Raw genomic sequence first — 17,500 nt, 5'->3', positions numbered from 1 at the left:
GCTCAACTGGATATAAAGTGATTAATATCAACTTTATTATTATTATTATTATTTTTATTATTATTATTATTATTATTATTATTATTATTATTATTATTATTATTATTATTATTATTATCATTATAATCATTATTATTATTATTATTATTATTATTATTATTATTATTATTATTATTATTAAATGCAAAGCTACAACCCTAGTTGGAAAAGCAGGATGCTATAAGCCCAGGGGCCCAACAGGAAAAATAGCCCAGTGAGGAAAGGAAACAAGGAAAAATAGAATATTTTAAGAACAGTGATAACATTAAAATAAATATTTCTTATATAAACTATAAAAACTTTAACAAAACAAGAGAAAGAGAAGTTAGATAGAATAGTGTTCCCGAGTGTACCCTCAAGCAAGAGAACTTTAAACCAAGACAGTGGAAGACCATGGTACAGAGGCTATGGCACTACCCAAGACTAGAGAACAATGGTTTGGTTTTGGATTGTCCTTCTAGAAGAGCAGCTTTCCATAGCTAAAGAGTCTCTTCTCAAGTATCTCATACGAGAGGTTCAGGAATTGACGAGAAAGTGTTATGAAATAACATCGTTATATAACTAATTCTATATAGAAAGATTGTTAGGGAAATACAAAAAAATTATAATAGTCTTGGGTAGTGCCATAGCCTCTGTATCATGGTCTTCCACTGTCTTGGGTTAGAGTTCTCTTGCTTGAGGGTACACTCGGGTACACTATTCTATCTTATTTCTCGTCTGCTGGCTTTGTTGAGGTTTTAATGTTACTGTTCTTTATATATTCTATTTTTCCTTGTTTTCTTTTCTCACTTGGCTATTTTCCCTGCTGGAGCCCCTGGGGTTTTAACATTCTGCTTTTCCATTTAGGGATGTAGCTTAGCAATTAATAATAATAATAATAATAATAATAATAATAATAATAATAATATTAATAATAATAATAATAATAATAATAATAATAATAATAAAAGAAATGAAAATAACGATAAATATAAATAAATTTCAACTTCTCTAAATTGAAAACAATGTTTTATCCTGTATTCTTCGGACCATGACTACAAATTATCGCAAAAAAATAAAATTTGCATTGAAAGATCAAGTCATGTTTTATAATTGATGAAATCTTTAAAATATTACAAAAAAAGTCATATTAAGGTGAATATGTTTGTGTATATGATGTTTGTATTGTCATCTTGATACTTTATTACAGAGTATTTTAGTAAACAATAATAGTTGATAATATTGAAGTTGTAGCCTATCTAACAAACAAATTTGAGAATGAGGATGTTTACACTGATTTTCATCTGTGAAAAGTTGAGAGTGAGGATATTTACACTGATTTTCATCAGTTAAAGGTAGAGAGTGAGGATATTTACACTGATTTTCATCAGTTAAAGGTAGAGAGTGAGGATATTTACACTGATTTTCATCAGTTAAAGGTAGGGAGTGAGGATATTTACACTGATTTTCATCAGTTAAAGGTAGGGAGTGAGGATATTTACACTGATTTTCATCAGTTAAAGGTAGAGAGTGAGGATATTTACACTGATTTTCATCTGTGAAAAGTTGAGAGTGAGGATATTTACACTGATTTTCATCAGTTAAAGGTAGAGAGTGACGATATTTACACTGATTTTCATCAGTTAAAGGTAAAGAGTGAGGATATTTACACTGATTTTCATCAGTTAAAGGTAGAGAGTGAGGATATTTACACTGATTTTCATCAGTTAAAGGTAGGGAGTGAGGATATTTACACTGATTTTCATCAGTTAAAGGTAGGGAGTGAGGATATTTACACTGATTTTCATCAGTTAAAGGTAGAGAGTGAGGATATTTACACTGATTTTCATCTGTGAAAAGTTGAGAGTGAGGATATTTACACTGATTTTCATCTGTGAAAAGTTGAGAGTGAGGATATTTACACTGATTTTCATCAGTTAAAGGTAGGGAGTGAGGATATTTACACTGATTTTCATCAGTTAAAGGTAGGGAGTGAGGATATTTACACTGATTTTCATCAGTTAAAGGTAGAGAGTGAGGATATTTACACTGATTTTCATCAGTTAAAGGTAGAGAGTGAGGATATTTACACTGATTTTCATCAGTTAAAGGTAGAGAGTGAGGATATTTACACTGATTTTCATCAGTTAAAGGTAGAAAGTGAGGATATTTACACTGATTTTCATCTGTGAAAAGTTGAGAGTGAGGATATTTACACTGATTTTCATCAGTTAAAGGTAGGGAGTGAGGATATTTACACTGATTTTCATCAGTTAAAGGTAGGGAGTGAGGATATTTACACTGATTTTCATCAGTTAAAGGTAGGGAGTGAGGATATTTACACTGATTTTCATCAGTTAAAGGTAGGGAGTGAGGATATTTACACTGATTTTCATCAGTCAAAGGTAGGGAGTGAGGATATTTACACTGATTTTCATCAGTCAAAGGTAGGGAGTGAGGATATTTACACTGATTTTCATCAGTCAAAGGTAGAGAGTGAGGATATTTACACTGATTTTCATCAGTTAAAGGTAGGGAGTGAGGATATTTACACTGATTTTCATCAGTTAAAGGTAGGGAGTGAGGATATTTACACTGATTTTCATCAGTTAAAGGTAGGGAGTGAGGATATTTACACTGATTTTCATCAGTTAAAGGTAGGGAGTGAGGATATTTACACTGATTTTCATCAGTTAAAGGTAGGGAGTGAGGATATTTACACTGATTTTCATCAGTTAAAGGTAGGGAGTGAGGATATTTACACTGATTTTCATCAGTTAAAGGTAGGGAGTGAGGATATTTACACTGATTTTCATCAGTCAAAGGTAGGGAGTGAGGATATTTACACTGATTTTCATCAGTCAAAGGTAGAGAGTGAGGATATTTACACTGATTTTCATCAGTTAAAGGTAGAGAGTGAGGATATTTACACTGATTTTCATCAGTTAAAGGTAGAGAGTGAGGATATTTACACTGATTTTCATCAGTTAAAGGTAGGGAGTGAGGATATTTACACTGATTTTTATCAGTAAATGGTAGAGAATGAAGAAGTTTACACTGATTTTCAACAGTCAAAGGTAGAATGAGGATATTTACACTGATTTTCATCAGTAAAAGGTTGAGAATGAGGATATGTACACTGATTTTCATCAGTAAAAGGTAGAGAGTGAGGATATTTACACTGATTTTCATCAGTGAAGAGTTGAGAGTGAGGATATGTACACTGATTTTCATCAGTAAAAGGTTGAGAGTGAGGATATGTACACTGATTTTCATCAGTGAAGAGTTGAGAGTGAGGATATGTACACTGATTTTCATCAGTAAAAGGTAGAGAGTGAGGATATTTACACTGATTTTCATCAGTAAAAGGTAGAGAGTGAGGATATGTACACTGATTTTCATCAGTAAAAGGTTGCGAGTGAGGATATGTACACTGATTTTCATCAGTAAAAGGTTGCGAGTGAGGATATGTACACTGATTTTCATCAGTTAAAGGTAGAGAGTGAGGATATTTACACTGATTTTCATCAGTTAAAGGTAGAGAGTGAGGATATTTACACTGATTTTCATCAGTTAAAGGTAGAGAGTGAGGATATTTACACTGATTTTCATCAGTTAAAGGTAGGGAGTGAGGATATTTACACTGATTTTTATCAGTTAAAGGTAGAGAGTGAGGATATTTACACTGATTTTCATCAGTTAAAGGTTGCGAGTGAGGATATGTACACTGATTTTCATCAGTTAAAGGTAGAGAGTGAGGATATTTACACTGATTTTCATCAGTAAAAGGTAGAGTGAGGATATGTACACTGATTTTCATCAGTAAAAGGTTGCGAGTGAGGATATGTATACTGATTTTCATCAGTAAAAGGTTGCGAGTGAGGATATGTACACTGATTTTCATCAGTTAAAGGTAGAGAGTGAGGATATTTACACTGATTTTCATCAGTTAAAGGTAGGGAGTGAGGATATTTACACTGATTTTCATCAGTTAAAGGTAGAGAGTGAGGATATTTACACTGATTTTCATCAGTTAAAGGTAGGGAGTGAGGATATTTACACTGATTTTTATCAGTTAAAGGTAGAGAGTGAGGATATTTACACTGATTTTCATCAGTTAAAGGTAGGGAGTGAGGATATTTACACTGATTTTTATCAGTAAATGGTAGAGAATGAAGAAGTTTACACTGATTTTCATCAGTCAAAGGTAGAGAGTGAGGATATTTACACTGATTTTCATCAGTTAAAGGTAGGGAGTGAGGATATTTACACTGATTTTCATCAGTTAAAGGTAGAGAGTGAGGATATTTACACTGATTTTCATCAGTTAAAGGTAGGGAGTGAGGATATTTACACTGATTTTTATCAGTAAATGGTAGAGAATGAAGAAGTTTACACTGATTTTCAACAGTCAAAGGTAGAATGAGGATGTTTACACTGATTTTCATCAGTAAAAGGTTGAGAATGAGGATATGTACACTGATTTTCATCAGTAAAAGGTTGAGAGTGAGGATATGTACACTGATTTTCATCAGTAAAAGGTAGAGAGTGAGGATATTTACACTGATTTTCATCAGTAAAAGGTAGAGAGTGAGGATATGTACACTGATTTTCATCAGTAAAAGGTTGCGAGTGAGGATATGTACACTGATTTTCATCAGTAAAAGGTTGAGAGTGAGGATATGTACACTGATTTTCATCAGTGAAGAGTTGAGAGTGAGGATATGTACACTGATTTTCATCAGTAAAAGGTTGAGAGTGAGGATATGTACACTGATTTTCATCAGTGAAAGGTAGAGAGTAAGGATATGTACACTGATTTTCATCAGTAAAAGGTAGAGTGTGAGGATATGTACACTGATTTTCATCAGTAAAAGGTTGAGAGTGAGAATATGTACACTGATTTTCATCAGTAAAAGGTTGAGAGTGAGGATATGTACTCTGATTTTCATCAGTAAAAGGTAGAGAGTGAGGATATGTACACTGATTTTCATCAGTAAAAGGTTGAGAGTGAGGATATGTACTGATTTTCATCAGTAAAAGGTTGAGAGTGAGGATATGTACACGGATTTTCATCAGTAAAAGGTTGAGAGTGAGGATATGTACACTGATTTTCATCAGTAAAAGGTAGAGAGTGAGGATATGTACACTGATTTTCATCAGTAAAAGGTTGAGACTGAGGATATGTACACTGATTTTCATCAGTAAAAGGTTGAGAGTGAGGATATGTACACTGATTTTCATCAGTAAAAGGTAGAGAGTGAGGATATGTACACTGATTTTCATCAGTAAAAGGTTGAAAAAGAGGATATGTACACTGATTTTCATCTGTGAAATGTTGAGAATGAGGATATGTACACTGATTTTCATCTGTGAAAAGTTGAGAATGATGATATTTACACTGATTTTCATCAGTAAAAGGTAGAGAATGAGGATATTTACACTGATTTTCATCAGTAAAAGGTTGAGAGTGAGGATATGTACACTGATTTTCATCAGTAAAAGGTTGAGAGTGAGGATATGTACACTGAATTTCATCAGTAAAAGGTTGAGAGAGAGGATATGTACACTGATTTTCATCAGTAAAAGGTTGAGAATGAGGATATGTACACTGATTTTCATCTGTGAAAAGTTGAGAATGATGATATGTACACTGATTTTCATCAGTAAAAGGTTGAGAGTGAGGATATTTACACTGATTTTCATCAGTAAAAGGTTGAGAGTGAGGAAATGTACACTGATTTTCATCAGTAAAAGGTTGAGAGTGAGGAAATGTACACTGATTTTCATCAGTAAAAGGTTGAGAGTGAGGATATGTACACTGATTTTCATCAGTAAAAGGTTGAGAGTGAGGATATGTACACTGATTTTCATCAGTAAAAGGTTTAGAGTGAGGATATGTACACTGATTTTCATCTGTGAAAAGTTGAGAATGATGATATTTACACTGATTTTCATCAGTAAAAGGTAGAGAATGAGGATATTCACACTGATTTTCATCTGTGAAAAGTTGAGTGAGGATATTTACACTGATTTTCATCAGTAAAAGGTAGAGAGTGAGGATATTTTCACTGATTTTCATCAGTAAAAGGTAGAGAATGAGGATATCTACACTGATTTTCATCTGTGAAAAGTTGAGTGAGGATATTTACACTGATTTTCATCAGTAAAAGGTTGAGAGTGAGGATATGTACACTGATTTTCATCTGTGAAAAGTTGAGAATGATGATATTTACACAGATTTTCATCAGTAAAAGGTAGAGAATGAGGATATTTACACTGATTTTCTTCAGTAAAAGGTAGAGAATGAGGATATTTACACTGATTTTCATCTGTAAAAAGTTGAGTGAGGATATTTACACTGATTTTCATCTGTGGAAAGTTGAGTGAGGATATTTACACTGATTTTCATCTGTGAAAAGTTGAGTGAGGATATTTACACTGATTTTCATCAGTTAAAGATAGAGAGTGAGGATATTTACACTGATTTTCATCAGTTAAAGGTAGAGAGTGAGGATATTTAGACTGATTTTCATCAGTAAAATGTAGAGAATGAATATGTTTACACTGATTTTCATCTGTAAAAGGTAGAGAATGAAGATGTTAACACTGATTTTCATCAGTAAAAGGTAGAGAATGAGGATATTTACACTGATTTTCATCTATGAAAAGTTGAGTGAGGATATTTACACTGATTTTAATCAGTAAAAGGTAGAGAATGAAGATGTTAACACTGATTTTCATCAGTTAAACGTAGAGAATGAGGATATTTACTGATTTTCATCAGTAAAAGGTAGAAAATGAAGATGTTAACACTGATTTTCATCAGTTAAACGTAGAGAATGAGGATATTTACACTGATTTTCATCAGTAAAAGGTAGAGAATGAGGATATTTACACTGATTTTCATCTGTGAAAAGTTGAGTGAGGATATTTACACTGATTTTCATCAGTAAAAGGTAGAGAATGAAGATGTTAACACTGATTTTCATCAGTTAAACGTAGAGAATGAGGATATTTACACTGATTTTCATCAGTAAAAGGTAGAGAATGAGGATATTTACACTGATTTTCATCTGTGAAAAGTTGAGTGAGGATATTTACACAGATTTTCATCAGTAAAAGGTAGAGAATGAGGATATTTACACTGATTTTCATCAGTAAAAGGTAGAGAATGAGGATATTTACACTAATTTTCATCAGTAAAAGGTAGAGAATGAGGATATTTACACTGATTTTCATCTGTGAAAAGTTGAGTGAGGATATTTACACTGATTTTCATCAGTAAAAGGTTGAGAGTGAGGATATGTACACTGATTTTCATCTGTGAAAAGTTGAGAATGATGATATTTACACAGATTTTCATCAGTAAAAGGTAGAGAATGAGGATATTTACACTGATTTTCATCAGTAAAAGGTAGAGAATGAGGATATTTACACTGATTTTCATCTGTAAAAAGTTGAGGGAGGATATTTACAATGATTTTCATCTGTGAAAAGTTGAGTGAGGATATTTACACTGATTTTCATCTGTGAAAAGTTGAGAATGATGATATTTACACAGATTTTCATCAGTAAAAGGTAGAGAATGAGGATATTTACACTGATTTTCATCAGTAAAAGGTAGAGAATGAGGATATTTACACTGATTTTCATCTGTAAAAAGTTGAGTGAGGATATTTACAATGATTTTCATCTGTAAAAAGTTGAGTGAGGATATTTACAATGATTTTCATCTGTGAAAAGTTGAGTGAGGATATTTACACTGATTTTCATCTGTGAAAAGTTGAGTGAGGATATTTACACTTATTTTCATCAGTTAAAGGTAGAGAATGAGGATATTTACACTAATTTTCATCAGTAGAAGGTTGAGAGTGAGGATTTTTACACTGATTTTCATCAGTAAAAGGTTGAGAGTGAGGATATGTACACTGATTTTCATCAGTAAAAGGTTGAGAGTTGTGATATGTACACTGATTTTCATCAGTAATAGGTTGAGAGTGAGGATATGTACACTGATTTTCATCTGTGAAAAGTTGAGAATGACGATATGTACACTGATTTTCATCAGTAAAAGGTAGAGAAGGAGGATATTTACACTGATTTTCATCTGTGAAATGTTGAGAATGAGGATATGTACACTGATTTTCATCTGTGAAAAGTTGAGAATGATGATATTTACACTGATTTTCATCAGTAAAAGGTAGAGAATGAGGATATTTACACTGATTTTCATCAGTAAAAGGTTGAGAGTGAGGATATGTACACTGATTTTCATCAGCAAAAGGTTGAGAATGAGGATATGTACACTGATTTTCATCAGTAAAAGGTTGAGAGTGAGGATATGTACACTGATTTTCATCAGTAAATGGTTGAGAGTGAGGATATGTACACGGATTTTCATCTGTGAAAAGTTGAGAATGATGATATGTACACTGATTTTCATCAGTAAAAGGTAGAGAAGGAGGATATTTACACTGATTTTCATCAGTAAAAGGTTGAGAGTGAGGAAATGTACACTGATTTTCATCAGTAAAAGGTTGAGAGTGAGGAAATGTACACTGATTTTCATCAGTAGAAGGTTGAGAGTGAGGATATGTACACTGATTTTCATCAGTAAAAGGTTTAGAGTGAGGATATGTACATTGATTTTCATCTGTGAAAAGTTGAGAATGATGATATTTACACTGATTTTCGTCAGTAAAAGGTAGAGAATGAGGATATTTACACTGATTTTCATCAGTAAAAGGTAGAGAATGAGGATATTTGCACTGATTTTCATCTGTGAAAAGTTGAGAATGATGATATTTACACTGATTTTCGTCAGTAAAAGGTAGAGAATGAGGATATTTACACTGATTTTCATCAGTAAAAGGTAGAGAATGAGGATATTTACACTGATTTTCATCTGTGAAAAGTTGAGTGAGGATATTTACACTGATTTTCATCAGTAAAAGGTTGAGAGTGAGGATATATACACTGATTTTCATCTGTGAAAAGTTGAGAATGATGATATTTACACAGATTTTCATCAGTAAAAGGTAGAGAATGAGGATATTTACACTGATTTTCATCAGTAAAAGGTAGAGAATGAGGATATTTACACTGATTTTCATCTGTAAAACATTGATTGAGGATATTTACACTGATTTTCATCTGTAAAACGTTGATTGAGGATATTTACACTGATTTTCATCTGTGGAAAGTTGAGTGAGGATATTTACACTGATTTTCATCTGTAAAACGTTAATTGAGGATATTTACACTGATTTTCATCTGTGAAAAGTTGAGTGAGGATATTTACACTGATTTTCATCTGTTAAAGATAGAGAGTGTGGATATTTACACTGATTTTCATCAGTTAAAGGTAGAGAGTGAGGATATTTAGACTGATTTTTATCAGTAAAATGTAGAGAATGAGGATGTTTACACTGATTTTCATCAGTAAAAGGTAGAGAATGAAGATGTTAACACTGATTTTCATCAGTAAAAGGTAGAGAATGAGGATATTTACACTGATTTTCATCTGTGAAAAGTTGAGTGAGGATATTTACACTGATTTTCATCAGTAAAAGTTAGAGAATGATGATGTTAACACTGATTTTCATCAGTTAAACGTAGAGAATGAGGATATTTACACTGATTTTCATCAGTAAAAGGTAGAGAATTAGGATATTTACACTGATTTTCATCTGTGAAAAGTTGAGTGAGGATATTTACACTGATTTTCATCAGTAAAAGGTTGAGAGTGAGGATTTGTACACTGATTTTCATCTGTGAAAAGTTGAGAATGATGATATTTACAGATTTTCATCAGTAAAAGGTATAGAATGAGGATATTTACACTGATTTTCATCAGTAAAAGGTAGAGAATGAGGATATTTACACTGATTTTCATATGTAAAAAGTTGAGTGAGGATATTTACACTGATTTTCATCTGAGAAAAGTTGAGTGAGGATATTTACACTGATTTTCATCAGTAAAAGGTAGAGAATGAAGATGTTAACACTGATTTTCATCAGTTAAACGTAGAGAATGATGATATTTACACAGATTTTCATCAGTAAAAGGTAGAGAATGAGGATATTTACACTGATTTTCATCTGTGAAAAGTTGAGTGAGGATATTTACACTGATTTTCATCAGTAAAAGGTAGAGAATGAAGATGTTAACACTGATTTTCATCAGTTAAACGTAGAGAATGAGGATATTTACACTGATTTTCATCAGTAAAAGGTAGAGAATGAGGATATTTACACTGATTTTCATCTCTGAAAAGTTGAGTGAGGATATTTACACAGATTTTCATCAGTAAAAGGTAGAGAATGAGGATATTTACACTGATTTTCATCAGTAAAAGGTAGAGAATGAGGATATTTACACTGATTTTCATCAGTAAAAGGTAGAGAATGAGGATATTTACACTGATTTTCATCTGTGAAAAGTTGAGTGAGGATATTTACACTGATTTTCATCAGTAAAAGCTTGAGAGTGAGGATATGTACACTGATTTTCATCTGTGAAAAGTTGAGAATGATGATATTTACACAGATTTTCATCAGTAAAAGGTAGAGAATGAGGATATTTACACTGATTTTCATCAGTAAAAGGTAGAGAATGAGGATATTTACACTGATTTTCATCTGTAAAAAGTTGAGTGAGGATATTTACACTGATTTTCATCTGTGAAAAGTTGAGTGAGGATATTTACACTGATTTTCATCTGTGAAAAGTTGAGTGAGGATATTTACACTGATTTTCATCAGTTAAAGATAGAGAGTGGGGATATTTACACTGATTTTCATCAGTTAAAGGTAGAGAGTGAGGATATTTAGACTGATTTTTATCAATAAAATGTAGAGAATGAAGATGTTTACACTGACTTTCATCAGTAAAAGTTAGAGAATGAAGATGTTAACACTGATTTTCATCAGTTAAACGTAGAGAATGAGGATATTTACACTGATTTTCATCAGTAAATGGTACCTACAGAATCATAATTGATTGAATCTATATCACAAAATAAGATTATCATCATGAAATTTTATCATATCTGGTTCGTATGGATATAATTCATGATAAGAAATTTTATTTAAAATCATTAATAAGCCTCCTGGCTAGTACAGTGGTAACGTGTTCGCCTAGCATTCACATGGCAGCAGATCGATCCCAGCTCAGGACTGTGAGTTTAAGCTGTTTACTGGGGAGGCCACTGCTGTGCTTGGCCACCACAGTTTGGGTTTGGGCTTGCCCGGCTGACGTTCTGGTGAGGATCTATTCTGATGAAACTGGAACTGAATCCAGACACCTTTAACCTCTTAATGTAATCTCTTTACTGGGGAGGCCACTGCTGTGGTTGGCCACAACAGTGAGGGTTTGTGCTTGCCTGGCTGACGTTCTGGTGAGCATATATTCTCATGAAACTAAAACCAGAAAACTTTAACCTATTAACCCTTTTACCCCAATGGACGTACTGGTACGTTTCACAAAATTCATCCCTTTACCCCCATGAACGTACTGGTACGTCCATGCAAAACACTGCTATTTACATTTTTTTTTGCATATTTCTTATATCGTTATGAGAAACTTCAGGCATTTTCCAAAAGAATGAGACCAACCTGACCTCTCTATGATGAAAATTAAGGCTGTTAGAGCAATTTAAAAAATATATATTGCAAAATGTGCTTGAAAAAAAAAAGGCCCGGGGGTAAATGGGTTAATATAGATTCTCGTTCATCTTAAAGTGAATAGAACCCTGACTAAGAACTCTAACTAACCTATGATTACAGAGACGACCCAGGAGAAGAAGACAGCCAAGTACACTCTGGTGGTGGTGACGATTTGAGGGTACTTGAGGGCGTGGCAGATGTACAAGTACTTGTCCACTGCGATCAGCATGATGGTGAAGATCGTCTCCTGGCATATAGTCACTGCCACGGCTGTTTTATGGGAGAGGAAAATGACAGAATCTTCAACTTACATCCTTCTTAAGCCTAGTTTAGTACGTCCCAATATGTTCACCATATGTTGGCTTTCTTCAGGCTTGGACAAGGTAAGGGTATACATTTCATCACAGATTTGATTGGATGCTTTTAATGTCTTCTAATTTAAGAGATTATTGATGATAATGCTGATTTAAATTATTGAACAGCTTAGATTTACTTCTCTGATTATTTTGTTGTTTCGAAATATCAATTCGATTTTCTTCCACTTTCTTCACAAATGGACATTATATCATTTGATTTTTATGATGATAAAAATGATAATGATAACATTATTAACAAAAATAGTGCAATGATAAATCGGGAATCGAACGATTTTCTTCCACTTCTTCACAAATGGACATTGTTTCCTTTAATTTTTATGATGATAAAAATAATACTGATAACATTATTAACAAAAATAGTAAAATGATAAATCGGGGATCGAACGACCCATTAGTATTCGGTGATTGAACAAAATTTTCGAACATTTTTCATCCCCGAAATCGAAAAATAAATTCGGTGTCCGAACAATTTGAAAGACCCTTTATGGCCAGAGTAAGGGGGATCTAACTCAGTTTATGCGTAATTCGGATAATCTGTGAAACACCTCTTGTTTTTTTTTCTTTAGTTTAATTCATTTTAGTTTTTTATATTTTCATCCATACATAATGTGTAAAGAGTGCATGTCTGTCGTTCAGTGATGAAGGAAATTATGGCAAAAGGGGCTGAGTTATACAATTTTCTTAAAATATGTCATCCAGATAAACCTGTAGCCAGCAAATTAGGCGATTTTCCTAGTGATAATGCATCAAGCCATTTTAGAGACATCTTAAAAAGTATGTAGAAAGAATCCTATATTAATCAGATTTTAGTAAATAGGTCTTAAGTGAATCACAGTTAGTAGTAGAAAATGGGGAAAGAAAATAAAATCAGGAAGAGCGACTCCCTTCCACTACTCATTACTTTCCACTCAAGCCATTCACTCGGCTCACTACAGATAAGGTGAAGTTCAATGTTCATCTATTCTATATAAATTCATTTATTTTATTAGTTAACCCTTTCACAGCCATTGGTAAATTAGCCAAATTTGAAAAAGGAAACATCTTTTAAAATCACCCAAAAACAAAGTAAGTTGGGATTCATTGGAAAGGGCTTGGTGAGAGCTTTTCAATAAATATCAACAAGCAAGGATTTGTGTGATCTTGAAAAGATTTTGCTACATCAGAAGCTTTGTCGAGTTCACCACTGGCAGTGAAAGGGTTAAACCATTTTTTTTGTATGGTTTTATTTACTGTGCTGTATTTTATCATGAAATTTATACAAAACGATCCCATGATAAAATCATCCTTGGTTGGGGAACCAATTAATGCTAGTTCTATTCAAGGAAAAAATATTTGGTGTTTGAGCACGATTTAAACGCGAATTATGTACTATCTCCAAGGTGCGTATGTAATAGCTTTTAATATTGTTTACGTTCTGATATGACTGAAAATCACCCTTGAAATACATAAGAGTTACTCACCAATTTGTAGTGTGCACGTCTTCTTCTGCCAAAGGTCAGACTTCTCTGTCATGTGGAGAAGGAAAGCGATGACGATGTACAGCCCGATAGCGAGGTCACTCACGGCCAAATTTCCTGAAGTCGGAAGAAACGTATCCACTCTCAGGGAAAACTAGTGACAATTTCATAGTAATTTTATATAAGATTCATTTTAAAACTTTGGGAAATAAATGTTAATTCTCCTGTACCTGTACCTGAAGAGTAGAAAGAGAATAACTCAAATAAATTTAGAAAGATGAGACAAATAGGCGTAGCGTGTATTACATTAAGAGAAGTCCGATGACATTGAGACATCATCTCTTTCCTAGCCTTTAAGATTCTTTTTAACTTCTAGAAACTTCAGTGGGAAGACTTTTCAGTCTATCCTAAGATCCATAGGTAATCCTAAGAAGAGACCTATTTTGGATGACATTAACCGTAGGGGTCCTCTGGGAAGCTCAAAAGTTTGTTGTTTTAGTGGACTTCAGACTCTAAGCTCCCTCCAGATATCTGGGAAGACAAACTTTTATATCTTCAGACTCCAAGCTCCCTCCAGATATCTGGGAAGACAAACTTTTATATCTTCAGACTCCAAGCTCCCTCCAGATATCTGGGAAAACAAACTTTTATATCTTCAGACTCCAAGCTCCCTCCAGATATCTGGGAAAACAAACTTTTATATCTTCAGACTCTAAGCTCCCTCTAGATATCTGGGAAGACAAACTTTTATATCTTCAGACTCTAAGCTCCCTCCAGATATCTAGGATATCTGGGAAGACAAACTTTTATATCTTCAGACTCCAAGCTCCCTCCAGATATCTGGGAAGACAAAACTTTTATATCTTCAGACTCTAAGCTCCCTCCAGATATCTAGGATATCTAGGAAGACAAACTTTTATATCTTCAGACTCTAAGCTCCCTCCAGATATCTAGGAAGACAAACTTTTATATCTTCAGACTCTAAGCTCCCTCCAGATATCTAGGAAGACAAACTTTTAAATCTTCAGACTCTAAGCTCCCTCCAGATATCTAGGAAGACAAACTTTTAAATCTTCAGACTCTAAGCTCCCTCCAGATATCTAGGAAGACAAGCTTTTAAATCTTCAGACTCTAAGCTCCCTCCAGATATCTAGGAAGACAAGCTTTTATATCTTCAGACTCTAAGCTCCCTCCAGATATCTAGGAAGACAAACTTTTATATCTTCAGACTCTAAGCTCCCTCCAGATATCTAGGAAGACAAACTTTTATATCTTCAGACTCTAAGCTCCCTCCAGATATCTAGGAAGACAAACTTTTAAATCTTCAGACTCTAAGCTCCCTCCAGATATCTAGGAAGACAAACTTTTAAATCTTCAGACTCTAAGCTCCCTCCAGATATCTAGGAAGACAAGCTTTTATATCTTCAGACTCTAAGCTCCCTTCAGATATCTAGGAAGACAAACTTTTATATCTTCAGACTCTAAGCTCCCTCCAGATATCTAGGAAGACAAACTTTTAAATCTTCAGACTCTAAGCTCCCTCCAGATATCTAGGAAGACAAACTTTTATATCTTCAGACTCTAAGCTCCCTACAGACTCTAAGCTCCCTCCAGATATCTAGGAAGACAAACTTTTAAATCTTCAGACTCTAAGCTCCCTCCAGATATCTAATAAGACAAGCTTTTATATCTTCAGACTCTAAGCTCCCTTCAGATATCTAGGAAGACAAACTTTTATATCTTCAGACTCTAAGCTCCCTTCAGATATCTAGGAAGACAAACTTTTATATCTTCAGACTCTAAGCTCCCTTCAGATATCTAGGAAAGAAACTTTTATATCTTCAGACTCTAAGCTCCCTACAGACTCTAAGCTCCCTCCAGATATCTAGGAAGACAAACTTTTAAATCTTCAGACTCTAAGCTCCCTTCAGATATCTAGGAAGACAAACTTTTATATCTTCAGACTCTAAGCTCCCTACAGACTCTAAGATCCCTCCAGATATCTAGGAAGACAAACTTTTATATCGTATCTGATTCACCTTTGAATAGATTAACGTGACTGTTTCTACGTAATTTGATTCCCCGGAGGCACTCAACCAGCTGGAAGGATTTTGAACGCATGTGAAGGTTTCTCTAGTTTCTTCCTTAGGCTACAACTGCACTGATAGTGATTTGGTAGTTGCAGGAAAGAGTCGACTGATGCTTAGATTAAAAATTCATCGATTCCAATGAGACATTTTGCCTGTATCTTTAGCTCAATGTCTGACGTTTCATTGGAATTTGTGCTTTTTATATTCAAGCTTCAACCGTTTCCTACCTGTACTTACAAAATCTCCACCTGTGTAAACACAGCCATGATATTCCATAGGTGATAAAATGGCTGAGAGTATCGATCAAGTTTCTACAAGGAATCTTAGCAAAAGAGAGTGAGATCAGGTATGCGTTTTCAATGGTTGACTAAGTCAAAACTATTATAAGATGAACTCTAAGGACTCCGGAGCGTGTTTAGTTGTCTCCATGCCTGCAAGCTGGTTCGCATCTGGTGCTTCCTAGAGGAACTATGAGATCACCCTTTTTCATGCACTGGGTCTCATTGTGGTCTTTAACTAGGAGCCCGAGGAGCAAGGTTTGACTGTGGAGCATTCCGCAGGAACCTCCCACCAAAAAGCCAAAGGGTATTCTAATGCTAGATAAACAAAGACTTAATTTCACGTCATGAGAGTGGCTGCTGATATTTCTACAAGATTGTGAAATTTATATGAAGTGGGCCTTGTGATGTGCGCTAAGGAAGAGCCTATGTAAGGATTTGTCATGGGAAGTGGGAAAAGAGATCATTAATGATGATCTTCTTTTCCTGACCTCGAGCTCCGACACACGATGCCCATGTCGAGCATCGTGGATAGAATTTCGTGAGTGTTAATGATAGTAAGACCGCAGAGTAGTGAAACTGAAAGAGGAAAAGAGCAGTAATCAAGCCGTTAGAGTGATTTAGGTGAAGCCGTCTTAGGTTAACTTAGTAGTCTGACGTCTGATACGGTGGCCCATGTTGATACTTGGATCATCATGTTCATAAACCTTGCAACTCAGGTGGAGAAGTAAAAGCCATAGACCATCTCTATGGTCAGTTTTTGCCCTGGATAGAGCGACTATAGACTGTGACGCTATTGAAATTGTTAGTAACATCTTATAACAGTCAAAGTGTACTGTGAATAACAACTAGATACATTTTTTTCAAAAGCTCACATGTACATAATTATTTCCTACAGTTTAAGAATATCAAAGAGAAATTGATTCATATCTATCGAGATGAGCATTGCCTAAGTAAATGACCAGAGAAGAGTAACGAATCTAAAGATGATAATATGTAAAGAATCTCTGCTGTGACTTCTAAACGTACTTTCCATTTAGACTTCTGAAGTAGCGTGTTATGCATTAAAGCTATAGAACTTTCAGAATGAAAATGGATCTTTTCACGAAAAAGCTTCCCTAGAAAATTAAGAAAAGAAATAAAGCAAAAGTTAACAGCATGTGATTGATTGACATAGACTAGTATAGAAATATTTTAAGCAGATTAGTTGGAGAAAATTATTATAATGACAAGAAGTTATGAAAACTACAAGGACCTGCAGAATTTATGCACAAAAGTATAATTTATAAAGTATAATCCTGAACTTATTAGTAACAATCTTTAACATAAATACATTATAAAATTACTTTTATATGGCAGTCACTACTAAGTTCGTTGTTCATCAAAGAACATAATTGAATGCGAGGTCTAAAAGGCATAAAGTAATTTACATATAAATCCCTTCGCATTGACAAGCTGTCCTGGTATTCTTACATGTAAAAAATGCATCATGACTACGAATTGCTAAAGTTCTTTTTGTTTGGTTTAGTCTACCATCGAATAAAAATAGAAAACTGTACCTATGAAAAGTAAGAGAAAACGGTAAATATATATTACAAGGGTGACTTACC

The 17,500-nt window shown here is 34.0% G+C and overlaps 1 protein-coding gene across 5 annotated transcripts in view; it reads right to left on the bottom strand.

Moving 5' to 3' along the window:
• The window catches only part of LOC137655790 (muscarinic acetylcholine receptor gar-2-like), a 31,085-nt gene that overhangs the window by 8,192 nt on the left and 5,393 nt on the right, over positions 1 to 17,500 (bottom strand). For all 5 annotated transcript variants that reach the window (XM_068389932.1, XM_068389933.1, XM_068389934.1 and 2 more), the window contains 3 exons: position 17,500; positions 13,526 to 13,639; positions 11,797 to 11,958 (listed from right to left, as the gene is read on the bottom strand). The exon at position 17,500 is cut by the window's right edge and continues 149 nt beyond it. In XM_068389932.1, coding sequence (XP_068246033.1) covers positions 11,797 to 11,958; positions 13,526 to 13,639; position 17,500 — 277 coding nt within the window. The remainder of the gene's footprint in view (positions 1 to 11,796; positions 11,959 to 13,525; positions 13,640 to 17,499) is intronic.

This window comes from Palaemon carinicauda, chromosome 16 (genome assembly GCF_036898095.1).
Source record: "Palaemon carinicauda isolate YSFRI2023 chromosome 16, ASM3689809v2, whole genome shotgun sequence".
NCBI lineage: Eukaryota > Metazoa > Arthropoda > Malacostraca > Decapoda > Palaemonidae > Palaemon > Palaemon carinicauda.
Note: the sequence above shows the minus strand (reverse complement) of the source record. Positions and strands in the feature narration are given on the sequence as shown.